General features: G+C 49.0%; 1 protein-coding gene across 18 annotated transcripts in view; it reads left to right on the forward strand.

Annotated features, from left to right (window-relative positions):
• obscn (obscurin, cytoskeletal calmodulin and titin-interacting RhoGEF) overlaps window positions 1-14,243 on the forward strand; it is a 241,276-nt gene that overhangs the window by 210,290 nt on the left and 16,743 nt on the right. For all 18 annotated transcript variants that reach the window (XM_031903695.1, XM_031903696.1, XM_031903701.1 and 15 more), the window contains 11 exons: window positions 169-281; window positions 603-771; window positions 2,458-2,539; window positions 3,417-3,617; window positions 4,363-4,423; window positions 11,161-11,238; window positions 11,321-11,493; window positions 11,589-11,615; window positions 12,739-12,891; window positions 13,469-13,514; window positions 13,989-14,066. In XM_031903695.1, the coding sequence (XP_031759555.1) occupies window positions 169-281; window positions 603-771; window positions 2,458-2,539; window positions 3,417-3,617; window positions 4,363-4,423; window positions 11,161-11,238; window positions 11,321-11,493; window positions 11,589-11,615; window positions 12,739-12,891; window positions 13,469-13,514; window positions 13,989-14,066 (1,181 nt within the window). The remainder of the gene's footprint in view (window positions 1-168; window positions 282-602; window positions 772-2,457; window positions 2,540-3,416; window positions 3,618-4,362; window positions 4,424-11,160; window positions 11,239-11,320; window positions 11,494-11,588; window positions 11,616-12,738; window positions 12,892-13,468; window positions 13,515-13,988; window positions 14,067-14,243) is intronic.

Below are 14,243 nucleotides of genomic sequence, written 5' to 3' on the forward strand. Positions count from 1 at the left end.
TGTATTTCACCAACAATGAGGAATTCTGGGAAAAAATAGTGCATTGTGGGGAAAAAAATGATGTAGATTGGGTTGCATTATTCTCACTATGTGTAGGTAAGTGCTTTGTGTGCTGCTTTATACAGTGGGTGCAGATATAATCTAATCAAAGCCTTTGTGGCCCCTCAGGGCCTCCGTACATGCAGGTGACCATAGAAGATGTCCATACCCAGTGCGGAGATGCAGCCAGATTTGATGCCGTGATAGAGGGGACAGCGCCGCTCACTATTGCCTGGTACAAGGTGAGGGTCTGAATTCCACTGACTGGGGAAGTCCCACTCTTAAATATGACAGGTACATACTGTATATCAGTGAGTCCGAAGGAAACCCACCAACACATTTACGTTATACCGTACTGGGCGCCATGTGATGGGAATAAGGCAGGCTCTGCCCCGTCAGTCTGAGAACAATGGAGACTTGTGATATGTTTGTGGTTTGTCACTGGGCTCGAGCTGTGCGGCATGGAGGTAATCCTGCTCTTGTACATAAATCCCAATGAAAGCAGGTTAGGGCTTATACTGAAAAAATATCACTATATCTACTAATTACTCATCTCCTTCTAGAACAACGTCCCACTAACTGAGTGTGAAAGAATTCAGATTGTGAAAGAAGACAGAAAATATTCTTTAATCCTCCGAGACACAAAACCAGACGATGGCGCTATATACACTTGTGTTGCTAGAAATATGGGGGGAGAGGTGTCCTGCAAGGCTGAGCTCGTTATGCATGAAGGTAATTATTATTATTATTATGAGGGTATGCTGTTATTTAGTGAAGGTAATATGGGCTTGTTCATAAATTGGGGAGGAGATGGGAAAGGCATGAAGTATGGAGTGAGGTGGGAGTGAGGCAGGGGATGGAGATGAGAAAGGAGTAAGTAAGAGATGGAGAGTGTGTGAACATGGGAAAGGAGTGGAAATAATATGTAATGGGTATAAAGATAGGGAAAGGACCGAGAGAAGGTAGAGAAGGCATGGAGATGTGGGAAAGGGTGGGAAGAAGATGGAGAGGGTATAAAGATGGGGGAAGGTGTGGGTAGAGTAGGGAGATAGAGAATGGAGGAAATGAGAGTTTATAAAGATGGGGAAGAAATGAGGTGGAGATGAAGAGGGGAAGGAGATGGGGAAAGAGTGGGAAGGAAATAGAGAGAGGGCATAGACATGGGAGAAAGAGTGGGAAGGAGATAGAGAGGGCATAGACATGGGGGGAAAGAGTGGGAAGGAGATAGAGAGGGCAGAGACATGGGGGGAAAGAGTGGGAAGGAGATAGAGAGGGCATAGACATGGGGGGAAAGAGTGGGAAGGAGATAGAGAGGGCAGAGACATGGGGGGAAAGAGTGGGAAGGAGATAGAGAGGGCATAGACATGGGGGGAAAGAGTGGGAAGGAGATAGAGAGGGTATAAAGGTGGGGAAAGGAGGTAAAGAGGGAATGGAGATGAGGGAAAGGGTGGTAAGGTGATGGAGAAGCTATAAAGGTGGGGAAATGAGCTGAGAAGAGGGTATGAAGATGGGAAAGGGAGGAGATGAGAGTTTATGAAGATGTGGAAGGATGGGAAAGGAGTGGAAATAATATGTAATGGATATAAAGATAGGGACCGAGAGAAGGTAGAGAAGGCATAGAGATGTGGGAAAGGGTGGGAAGAAAATGGAGAGGGTATAAAGATGGGGAAGGTGTGGGTATGGTATGGGGAATGGAGGAGATGAGAGTTTATAAAGATGAGGAAGAACAGAGGTGGAGATGAAGAGGGGAAGGAGTGGGATGGAGATAGAGAGGACATAGACATGGGGGGGGAAGTGAGAAGGAGATGGAGAGGTTGTAAAGACAGGTAAAGCAATGGAGAGCAGGTGGAGAGGGTATGATGATGGGGAAAGGTGTTGGCAGGGTATGGAGAGGGGGAAATGAGTGGAAAGGGAATAAAGATGGAGAAATTGTGAGGTTCAGATGAAGAGCACATCAATACGGGGGAAGGAGTGGGAAGCAAATGGAGAAGACATGGAGATGGGGGAAAGAGTAACAGTAACAGTAAGGAGATGGTGGTGGAAGGAAATAGAGAGATGAGGAAAGGAACAGGGAGGAGATGGAGAAGACATGAAGACACGTGAAGGAGATGGAGAGGGTACCAGATGTGGATAGTAACAGCAAGTGGCATACTGTGTTGGGGTGCCATGTTTTCTGGTATCGGTTCCATCATGAGACTTGTGAGACACCAATACTATTGTGTTATAGTTGGAATAAATATAAAGTGTCATTTTATTGTTTTGTCACACAACCTTTGTGGTACATTCCTACAGGCAGTAAGTGGGATCTTGGGGCGCCCATTGCTCCCTTTGCATTGATGATATAAAACAAGCAAAGCCATCTCTATTCCTTTAGATTTATACAACATGGCAGCTGAATGGATTCTCTTTTATTCTCAGATACAAAAGAACACGTGACAGAGACAGTTCAGAAAAGGAGAAAACTGAAATCCTTCTTTGAGGTGAAGGAAGAAATTGGAAGGTAGAGTTGGAGTGAGATTTGTAATTACCAAAAAAGATATGTTTTCCATATGTTTTAACCAACTTCCCTGAGTTCCTATGGCAAATCTATATGGGACTACAGGATAGCTATAGGGTTTACTTGTCCTTTCTTCCCTATGCTTTTGTCTGAGCGTCTCCAGCAGAATCCTGCATTGTAATCTGTTTTTCCTATGGGACTAGCCATATTCTTCATTTCCCAGGGTGCCACAGCCATGTGACCTGTGCTCTGATAAACTTCACTCACACTTACTGCTGCGCTGCAAGTTGGAGTGATATCCCCCCCTCCCCCCCAGCAGCCGATCAGCAGAACAATGGGAAGGGAGCAAGATAGCAGCTCCCAGTAGGTATCAGAATAGCACTCAATAGTAAGAAATCCAAGTCCGGCTTGGGACTCCTCCAGTTACATGGGAGTAGGAGAAACAATAGGTTAGCTGAAAGCAGTTCTAATGTGTAGCGCTGGCTGAAAGCTCAGACTCAGGCACACTTTACTGCTGCGCTGCAAGTTGGAGTGATATCCCCCCCCACCCCCACCAGCCGATCAGCAGAACAATGGGAAGGGAGCAAGATGGCAGCTCCCAGTAGGTATCAGAATAGCACTCAATAGTAAGAAATCCAAGTCCGGCTTGGGACTCCTCCAGTTACATGGGAGTAGGAGAAACAATAGGTTAGCTGAAAGCTGTTCTAATGTGTAGCGCTGGCTGAAAGCTCAGACTCACAATGCACTGAGATGGCGCATTGGCTGCCATTTTTGTTTTGGCCCAAACTATATCTTATTGGGGCTCTCTAATATATGTCTGCAGTCAATTCTTTTCTGCCCTGTAAGTCAAACTGAATGAATGATTTCTTACCCCATGTAGAGGCTGTTTTGGTTTTGTGAAACGAGTTGTGCACAAAGGAAATGGTGCCAACTGTGCCGCCAAGTTCATCCCTCTGAGAAGCAAAACGCGACAGCGAGCCTACAGGGAAAGGGAACTGCTCTCCGAGATATCCCACAGCAACATCACCTGCCTGCTCGATGCCTTTGAGACAAGGAAAACACTGATCCTTATCATGGATATGTATCCTTTATAGTCATCTGGAGGATATAAGGATATTAGCAGTCACTGAGGGGTTCTGTGCCCATATAAAGGCACAAGGCTGCAGGCTGAGTTATACAGGGAACTCTGAGTATCACTCATGTATTATAAGGGATAATGTACCCCCTACTGTAAATGATAAGGATATTAGCAGTCACTGAGGGGTTCTGTGCCCATATAAAGGCACAAGGCTGCAGGCTGAGTTATACAGGGAACTCTGAGTATCACTCATGTATTATAAGGGATAAGGTACCCCCTACTGTAAATGATAAGGATATTAGCAGTCACTAAGGATCTCAGGAGATTATTCCTTAGAGAGGTTACATAAATAAACATGTCACTCTGTATTCTATTTGTTCTATGCAACCGGCCATTATTCCCTAAGACTTTATCATTGTAGTAGCAAAGCTATAGGACAATCCTCTGAATAGCCAACATAATGCTCAGGGTGCTATAAGGCTAACAGGATCCTAGTTGATGATAAAATCCCCATTACACCCATGACATTTGTGCATATCCCCCCTGTGCCCCGGCTGTTATTGCTTCAGGATTCAGTTCTGTCACAAAAGATGAGCTTGATATACAGCAACATTACAGATACGGGAAGATAAAATGTCACATTTCCATGGAAATCCCACACAGATATTCTTTGTCAGTGTGCCCTCTTTCTCTACACCCACTCCCTGTCTATCTTCCCTTGTTTCCTTTTATTCCTTAACTGAATCAGATGCTGCGGCGAAGAACTGCTCGACCGTCTATTCAAGAAAAGTATTGTCTCTGAAAGAGAGGTACGGACTCTCTAACCCCTAGTATGTGGGTCAGTGATAGTAGTCTTTCTCTGTCTGTCTCTCCCTACTATACCTGCTATCCCACAGCCCCAGTCCCTTCCCAGAGGCTATTATCCCCCCACTGCTACTATAGGCACCATCTCTCCCTACTATACCTGCTATCCCACAGCCCCAGTCCCTTCCCAGAGGCTATTATCCCCCCACTGCTACTATAGGCACCATCTCTCCCTACTATACCTGCTATCCCACAGCCCCAGTCCCTTCCCAGAGGCTATTATCCCCCCACTGCTACTATAGGCACCATCTCTCCCTACTATACCTGCTATCCCACAGCCCCAGTCCCTTCCCAGAGGCTATTATCCCCCCACTGCTACTATAGGCACCATCTCTCCCTACTATACCTGCTATCCCACAGCCCCAGTCCCTTCCCAGAGGCTATTATCCCCCCACTGCTACTATAGGCACCATCTCTCCCTACTATACCTGCTATCCCACAGCCCCAGTCCCTTCCCAGAGGCTATTATCCCCCCCACTGTTACTATAGGCACCATCTCTCCCTACTATACCTGCTATCCCACAGCCCCAGTCCCTTCCCAGAGGCTGTTATCCCACTGCTACTATAGGCACCATCTCTCCCTACTATACCTGCTATCCCACAGCCCCAGTCCCTTCCCAGAGGCTATTATCCCCCCACTGCTACTATAGGCACCATCTCTCCCTACTATACCTGCTATCCCACAGCCCCAGTCCCTTCCCAGAGGCTATTATCCCCCCACTGCTACTATAGGCACCATCTCTCCCTACTATACCTGCTATCCCACAGCCCCAGTCCCTTCCCAGAGGCTATTATCCCCCCACTGCTACTATAGGCACCATCTCTCCCTACTATACCTGCTATCCCATAGCCCCAGTCCCTTCCCAGAGGCTATTATCCCCCCACTGCTACTATAGGCACCATCTCTCCCTACTATACCTGCTATCCCACAGCCCCAGTCCCTTCCCAGAGGCTATTATCCCCCCACTGCTACTATAGGCACCATCTCTCCCTACTATACCTGCTATCCCACAGCCCCAGTCCCTTCCCAGAGGCTATTATCCCCCCACTGCTACTATAGGCACCATCTCTCCCTACTATACCTGCTATCCCACAGCCCCAGTCCCTTCCCAGAGGCTATTATCCCCCCCACTGTTACTATAGGCACCATCTCTCCCTACTATACCTGCTATCCCACAGCCCCAGTCCCTTCCCAGAGGCTGTTATCCCACTGCTACTATAGGCACCATCTCTCCCTACTATACCTGCTATCCCACAGCCCCAGTCCCTTCCCAGAGGCTATTATCCCCCCACTGCTACTATAGGCACCATCTCTCCCTACTATACCTGCTATCCCACAGCCCCAGTCCCTTCCCAGAGGCTATTATCCCCCCACTGCTACTATAGGCACCATCTCTCCCTACTATACCTGCTATCCCACAGCCCCAGTCCCTTCCCAGAGGCTACCCCACTGCTACTATAGGCACCATCTCTCCCTACTATACCTGCTATCCCACAGCCCCAGTCCCTTCCCAGAGGCTATTATCCCCCCACTTCTACTACAGGCACCATCTCTCCCTACTATACCTGCTATCCCACAGCCACAGTCCCTTCCCAGAGGCTATTATCCCCTCACTGCTACTATAGGCACCATCTCTCCCTACTATACCTGCTATCCCACAGCCCCAGTCCCTTCCCAGAGGCTATTATCCCACTGCTACTATAGGCACCATCTCCCCCTAATATACCTGCTATCCCACAGCCCCAGTCCCTTCCCAGAGGCTATTATCCCCCCACTTCTACTACAGGCACCATCTCTCCCTACTATACCTGCTATCCCACAGCCCCAGTCCCTTCCCAGAGGCTATTATCCCCTCACTGCTACTATAGGCACCATCTCTCCCTACTATACCTGCTATCCCACAGCCCCAGTCCCTTCCCAGAGGCTATTATCCCCCCACTTCTACTACAGGCACCATCTCTCCCTACTATACCTGCTATCCCACAGCCCCAGTCCCTTCCCAGAGGCTATTATCCCCTCACTGCTACTATAGGCACCATCTCTCCCTACTATACCTGCTATCCCACAGCCCCAGTCCCTTCCCAGAGGCTATTATCCCACTGCTACTATAGGCACCATCTCCCCCTAATATACCTGCTATCCCACAGCCCCAGTCCCTTCCCAGAGGCTATTATCCCCCCACTTCTACTACAGGCACCATCTCTCCCTACTATACCTGCTATCCCACAGCCACAGTCCCTTCCCAGAGGCTATTATCCCCTCACTGCTACTATAGGCACCATCTCTCCCTACTATACCTGCTATCCCACAGCCCCAGTCCCTTCCCAGAGGCTATTATCCCCCACTGCTACTATAGGCACCATCTCTCCCTACTATACCTGCTATCCCACAGCCCCAGTCCCTTCCCAGAGGCTATTATCCCCCCACTGTTACTATAGGCACCATCTCTCCCTACTATACCTGCTATCCCACAGCCCCAGTCCCTTCCCAGAGGCTATTATCCCCCCACTGCTACTATAGGCACCATCTCTCCCTACTATACCTGCTATCCCACAGCCCCAGTCCCTTCCCAGAGGCTATTATCCCACTGCTACTATAGGCACCATCTCCCCCTAATATACCTGCTATCCCACAGCCCCAGTCCCTTCCCAGAGGCTATTATCCCCCCACTGCTACTATAGGCACCATCTCTCCCTACTATACCTGCTATCCCACAGCCCCAGTCCCTTCCCAGAGGCTATTATCCCCCCACTGCTACTATAGGCAACATCTCTCCCTACTATACCTGCTATCCCACAGCCCCAGTCCCTTCCCAGAGGCTATTATCCCCCCACTGCTACTATAGGCACCATCTCTCCCTACTATACCTGCTATCCCACAGCCCCAGTCCCTTCCCAGAGGCTATTATCCCCCCACTGCTACTATAGGCAACATCTCTCCCTACTATACCTGCTATCCCACAGCCCCAGTCCCTTCCCAGAGGCTATTATCCCCCCACTGCTACTATAGGCAACATCTCTCCCTACTATACCTGCTATCCCACAGCCCCAGTCCCTTCCCAGAGGCTATTATCCCCCCACTGCTACTATAGGCACCATCTCTCCCTACTATACCTGCTATCCCACAGCCCCAGTCCCTTCCCAGAGGCTATTATCCCCCCACTGCTACTATAGGCACCATCTCTCCCTACTATACCTGCTATCCCACAGCCCCAGTCCCTTCCCAGAGGCTATTATCCCCCCACTGCTACTATAGGCACCATCTCTCTCTACTATACCTGCTATCCCACAGCCCCAGTCCCTTCCCAGAGGCTATTATCCCCCCACTGCTACTATAGGCACCATCTCTCCCTACTATACCTGCTATCCCACAGCCCCAGTCCCTTCCCAGAGGCTATTATCCCCCCACTGCTACTATAGGCACCATCTCTCCCTACTATACCTGCTATCCCACAGCCCCAGTCCCTTCCCAGAGACTATTATCCCACTGCTACTATAGGCACCATCTCTCCCTACTATACCTGCTATCCCACAGCCCCAGTCCCTTCCCAGAGGCTATTATCCCCCCACTGCTACTATAGGAACCATCTCTCCCTACTATACCTGCTATCCCACAGCCCCAGTCCCCCCCACTGCTACTATAGGCACCATCTCTCCCTACTATACCTGCTATCCCACAGCCCCAGTCCCTTCCCAGAGGCTATTATCCCCCCCACTGCCACTATAGGCACCATCTCTCCCTACTATACCTGCTATCCCACAGCCCCAGTCCCTTCCCAGAGGCTATTATCCCCTCACTGCTACTATAGGCACCATCTCTCCCTACTATACCTGCTATCCCACAGCCCCAGTCCCTTCCCAGAGGCTATTATCCCACTGCTACTATAGGCACCATCTCCCCCTAATATACCTGCTATCCCACAGCCCCAGTCCCTTCCCAGAGGCTATTATCCCCCCACTTCTACTACAGGCACCATCTCTCCCTACTATACCTGCTATCCCACAGCCACAGTCCCTTCCCAGAGGCTATTATCCCCTCACTGCTACTATAGGCACCATCTCTCCCTACTATACCTGCTATCCCACAGCCCCAGTCCCTTCCCAGAGGCTATTATCCCCCCACTGCTACTATAGGCACCATCTCTCCCTACTATACCTGCTATCCCACAGCCCCAGTCCCTTCCCAGAGGCTATTATCCCCCCACTGTTACTATAGGCACCATCTCTCCCTACTATACCTGCTATCCCACAGCCCCAGTCCCTTCCCAGAGGCTATTATCCCCCCACTGCTACTATAGGCACCATCTCTCCCTACTATACCTGCTATCCCACAGCCCCAGTCCCTTCCCAGAGGCTATTATCCCACTGCTACTATAGGCACCATCTCCCCCTAATATACCTGCTATCCCACAGCCCCAGTCCCTTCCCAGAGGCTATTATCCCCCCACTGCTACTATAGGCACCATCTCTCCCTACTATACCTGCTATCCCACAGCCCCAGTCCCTTCCCAGAGGCTATTATCCCCCCACTGCTACTATAGGCAACATCTCTCCCTACTATACCTGCTATCCCACAGCCCCAGTCCCTTCCCAGAGGCTATTATCCCCCCACTGCTACTATAGGCACCATCTCTCCCTACTATACCTGCTATCCCACAGCCCCAGTCCCTTCCCAGAGGCTATTATCCCCCCACTGCTACTATAGGCAACATCTCTCCCTACTATACCTGCTATCCCACAGCCCCAGTCCCTTCCCAGAGGCTATTATCCCCCCACTGCTACTATAGGCAACATCTCTCCCTACTATACCTGCTATCCCACAGCCCCAGTCCCTTCCCAGAGGCTATTATCCCCCCACTGCTACTATAGGCACCATCTCTCCCTACTATACCTGCTATCCCACAGCCCCAGTCCCTTCCCAGAGGCTATTATCCCCCCACTGCTACTATAGGCACCATCTCTCCCTACTATACCTGCTATCCCACAGCCCCAGTCCCTTCCCAGAGGCTATTATCCCCCCACTGCTACTATAGGCACCATCTCTCTCTACTATACCTGCTATCCCACAGCCCCAGTCCCTTCCCAGAGGCTATTATCCCCCCACTGCTACTATAGGCACCATCTCTCCCTACTATACCTGCTATCCCACAGCCCCAGTCCCTTCCCAGAGGCTATTATCCCCCCACTGCTACTATAGGCACCATCTCTCCCTACTATACCTGCTATCCCACAGCCCCAGTCCCTTCCCAGAGACTATTATCCCACTGCTACTATAGGCACCATCTCTCCCTACTATACCTGCTATCCCACAGCCCCAGTCCCTTCCCAGAGGCTATTATCCCCCCACTGCTACTATAGGAACCATCTCTCCCTACTATACCTGCTATCCCACAGCCCCAGTCCCCCCCACTGCTACTATAGGCACCATCTCTCCCTACTATACCTGCTATCCCACAGCCCCAGTCCCTTCCCAGAGGCTATTATCCCCCCCACTGCTACTATAGGCACCATTTCTCCCTACTATACCTGCTATCCCACAGCCCCAGTCCCTTCCCAGAGGCTATTATCCCCCCACTGTTACTATAGGCACCATCTCTCCCTACTATACCTGCTATCCCACAGCCCCAGTCCCTTCCCAGAGGCTATTATCCCCCCACTGCTACTATAGGCACCATCTCTCCCTACTATACCTGCTATCCCACAGCCCCAGTCCCTTCCCAGAGGCTATTATCCCCCCACTGCTACTATAGGCACCATCTCTCCCTACTATACCTGCTATCCCACAGCCCCAGTCCCTTCCCAGAGGCTATTATCCCCCCACTGCTACTATAGGCACCATCTCTCCCTACTATACCTGCTATCCCACAGCCCCAGTCCCTTCCCAGAGGCTATTATCCCCCCACTGCTACTATAGGAACCATCTCTCCCTACTATACCTGCTATCCCACAGCCCCAGTCCCCCCCACTGCTACTATAGGCACCATCTCTCCCTACTATACCTGCTATCCCACAGCCCCAGTCCCTTCCCAGAGGCTATTATCCCCCCCACTGCTACTATAGGCACCATTTCTCCCTACTATACCTGCTATCCCACAGCCCCAGTCCCTTCCCAGAGGCTATTATCCCCCCACTGTTACTATAGGCACCATCTCTCCCTACTATACCTGCTATCCCACAGCCCCAGTCCCTTCCCAGAGGCTATTATCCCCCCACTGCTACTATAGGCACCATCTCTCCCTACTATACCTGCTATCCCACAGCCCCAGTCCCTTCCCAGAGGCTATTATCCCCCCACTGCTACTATAGGCACCATCTCTCCCTACTATACCTGCTATCCCACAGCCCCAGTCCCTTCCCAGAGGCTATTATCCCCCCACTGCTACTATAGGCACCATCTCTCCCTACTATACCTGCTATCCCACAGCCCCAGTCCCTTCCCAGAGGCTATTATCCCCCCACTGCTACTATAGGCACCATCTCTCCCTACTATACCTGCTATCCCACAGCCCCAGTCCCTTCCCAGAGGCTATTATCCCCCCACTGCTACTATAGGCGCCATCTCTCCCTACTATACCTGCTATCCCACAGCCCCAAAAGTGCATTGTGTATCTCAGTGACAGTCACAGTAGACAGTAGAACCCCTAGTGGTTGGAAGTCTAAGCAGGTCTGTCTATGATTACAGGTAAAGGTGTACATTAGACAGCTTGTTGAAGCCATTGGGTATCTCCATGACAAGGACATTCTTCACCTGGACGTTAAGGTAGGGAAATGCCATTATAATTCACTATACTGGAGCTACTGGGGCCATGGTGTTACCCACCTTTCCGATCCTCTCTCCCCAGCCGGCCAATATTCTCATGGTTAATACAGACCAGGACGATATCAAACTCTGTGACTTTGGATTCGCTCAGAAACGGCGGCGCTCAGAGCCTCAGTACAGTAAATACGGCTCCCCTGAGTTTGTCTCCCCAGAAATTGCCAGTCAGTTGCCCGTGTCCGAAGCCTCCGATATATGGTAAATACTGATACGATTCTAACTTGATGTTATTACTTCTGAAATAGTTTTAAATTGATGCACTCATTTGATGCACTGATTTCATTATTTTCTAGGCCCATCGGTGTGATCACCTACCTATGGTAAGGAGCCCTTATATATTAAATTCTTTATAAAACTGTAGCTATAATAACTGTTTAACATTCCTGGCTTATATTTATCTCTCTGTATTGTCCTCTGGTGATTTCACTAGATGTGCCTTAGGCAAAATACTCCATACATTATCCCTTACATTATCCCAGAGTTCCCTGTATAACTCAGCCTGCAGCCTTGTGCCTTTATATGGGCACAGAACCCCTCAGTGACTGCTAATATCCTTATCATTTACAGTAGGGGGTACATTATCCCTTATAATACATGAGTGATACTCAGAGTTCCCTGTATAACTCAGCCTGCAGCCTTGTGCCTTTATATGGGCACAGAACCCCTCAGTGACTGCTAATATCCTTATCATTTACAGTAGGGGGTACATTATCCCTTATAATACATGAGTGATACTCAGAGTTCCCTGTATAACTCAGCCTGCAGCCTTGTGCCTTTATATGGGGGGCACAGAACCCCTCAGTGACTGCTAATATCCTTATCATTTACAGTAGGGGGTACATTATCCCTTATAATACATGAGTGATACTCAGAGTTCCCTGTATAACTCAGCCTGCAGCCTTGTGCCTTTATATGGGCACAGAACCCCTCAGTGACTGCTAATATCCTTATCATTTACAGTAGGGGGTACATTATCCCTTATAATACATGAGTGATACTCAGAGTTCCCTGTATAACTCAGCCTGCAGCCTTGTGCCTTTATATGGGCACAGAACCCCTCAGTGACTGCTAATATCCTTATCATTTACAGTAGGGGTACATTATCCCTTATAATACATGAGTGATACTCAGAGTTCCCTGTATAACTCAGCCTGCAGCCTTGTGCCTTTATATGGGCACAGAACCCCTCAGTGACTGCTAATATCCTTATCATTTACAGTAGGGGGTACATTATCCCTTATAATACATGAGTGATACTCAGAGTTCCCTGTATAACTCAGCCTGCAGCCTTGTGCCTTTATATGGGGGGCACAGAACCCCTCAGTGACTGCTAATATCCTTATCATTTACAGTAGGGGGTACATTATCCCTTATAATACATGAGTGATACTCACAGTTCCCTGTATGTTATTACTTATTATTACCCCCTTCTGACCGTGGCAGTTTGGTGTGCGCGTCGCCGTTTGCGGGGCAGAATGACAGAGAGACCCTACTCAGCGTGCAGCAGGGCAAGATCAGTTGGCACAACCAGGGATTTATAGAGCTGAGTGAAGAAGCGAAGGATTTCATAAGAAGAACGATCCAAATGTCTCCAGAGTAAGCAGTCGATGCCCTGTTCCCTGTAACTCTCTGCCCATAGACTTAAAGGGAAACTACACCCCCAGAATGAATACGTAACCAACAGACAGTTTATATCATATTAAGGGGCCTATGAAAGAATCCCCCCAAACTGGAATATATATATCAGTAAATATTGCCCTTTTACATCCTTTCCCTTGAGCCGCCATTTAGTGATGGGCTGTGTGCTCCCTCAGAGATCAGCTGACAGGAAGTGATGCAGCTCTAACTGTAACAGGAAGTAGTGTGGGAGCAAAAGGCAGAACTCTGCCCATTCATTGGCTGATGGGCCCTAGCATGTATAAGGCTAATGCGCCTATAGATGCTACCTGCTATGGGAATCCTGGGGCTACCAACAGGTCCAGGGTGGTTGTAGTTCCAGGGTTCCCCAGTAGGAGCATGTTTGGGTGCAAGTACCTCAATAAACTGCAGCCATATTGCTTCTAACATAGAGCAACATCACTTCAACGTTGTTAGTAAATGGCTCCTGTGAATTTCTAAGGGACGTACCACTGTATCAAGTACAACAAATTCATCCAACTTGTTTTCCTTGTAGATCTCGGCCCAGTGCCGTGGAATGTTCCAACCATAAGTGGTTCCAGGTAAGTCTGAAGCAAGACTCCTCCGTCTAGTTAATCTGATTATGGAATTAGTCAGAACTGCAGCAACCCCGTTGCTATTGGCCATATCCTGATGTCAGTTTGCTCAATCAGAATGTCTGGTATGTAACAGAATGGGTACATCACACCGTCGCTTTGACCAATCACAATGACAGTGAGCGATATCATTTTTCTATGACTTCATTTCCAAAATATTTTCACTGAGGATGATTTGGAAGTAACCTAAGCTGCTACAGTGCTGTAGTGACCCATAGCAACCAATCAGGCCTTTGCTTTCATTAACTAAGGTGCTATAAAATGATCAGAGCTAATTGTTCATTGGTCAGTACAGGATAATGCCCTGGGTGAATTTAAAACATACAGTATGTGTGGCTTTGAGTCCTACAGAGTCTGACCTGTGGGTTGGTGGGTTCAACCAGATGTGTTCAAAGATGTCTGATCTGCATTCCGTTACAGGGATGTTCCGGTGAAAAAGACACGCGACCCATTATTACAAAAGGCCTCAAATTCCTGGTGGCGCGGAGCAGATGGCAGGTTGGTATTGGTCGAAACAAAACTGATGAAAATATACAAACGTATTCAACATACCCCAAGGGAAAGCAAAACCTCAAAACAAATAATAAGGGGTTGTTCACCTTTGAGTTAACTGTTAGTATGATGTAGAGAGTGATATTCTGAGACAGTTTGCAGTTGGTCTTCATTTTCTATTAT

The sequence above is a fragment of the Xenopus tropicalis genome, chromosome 6 (assembly GCF_000004195.4).
Source record: "Xenopus tropicalis strain Nigerian chromosome 6, UCB_Xtro_10.0, whole genome shotgun sequence".
Taxonomy (NCBI): Eukaryota; Metazoa; Chordata; class Amphibia; order Anura; family Pipidae; genus Xenopus; species Xenopus tropicalis.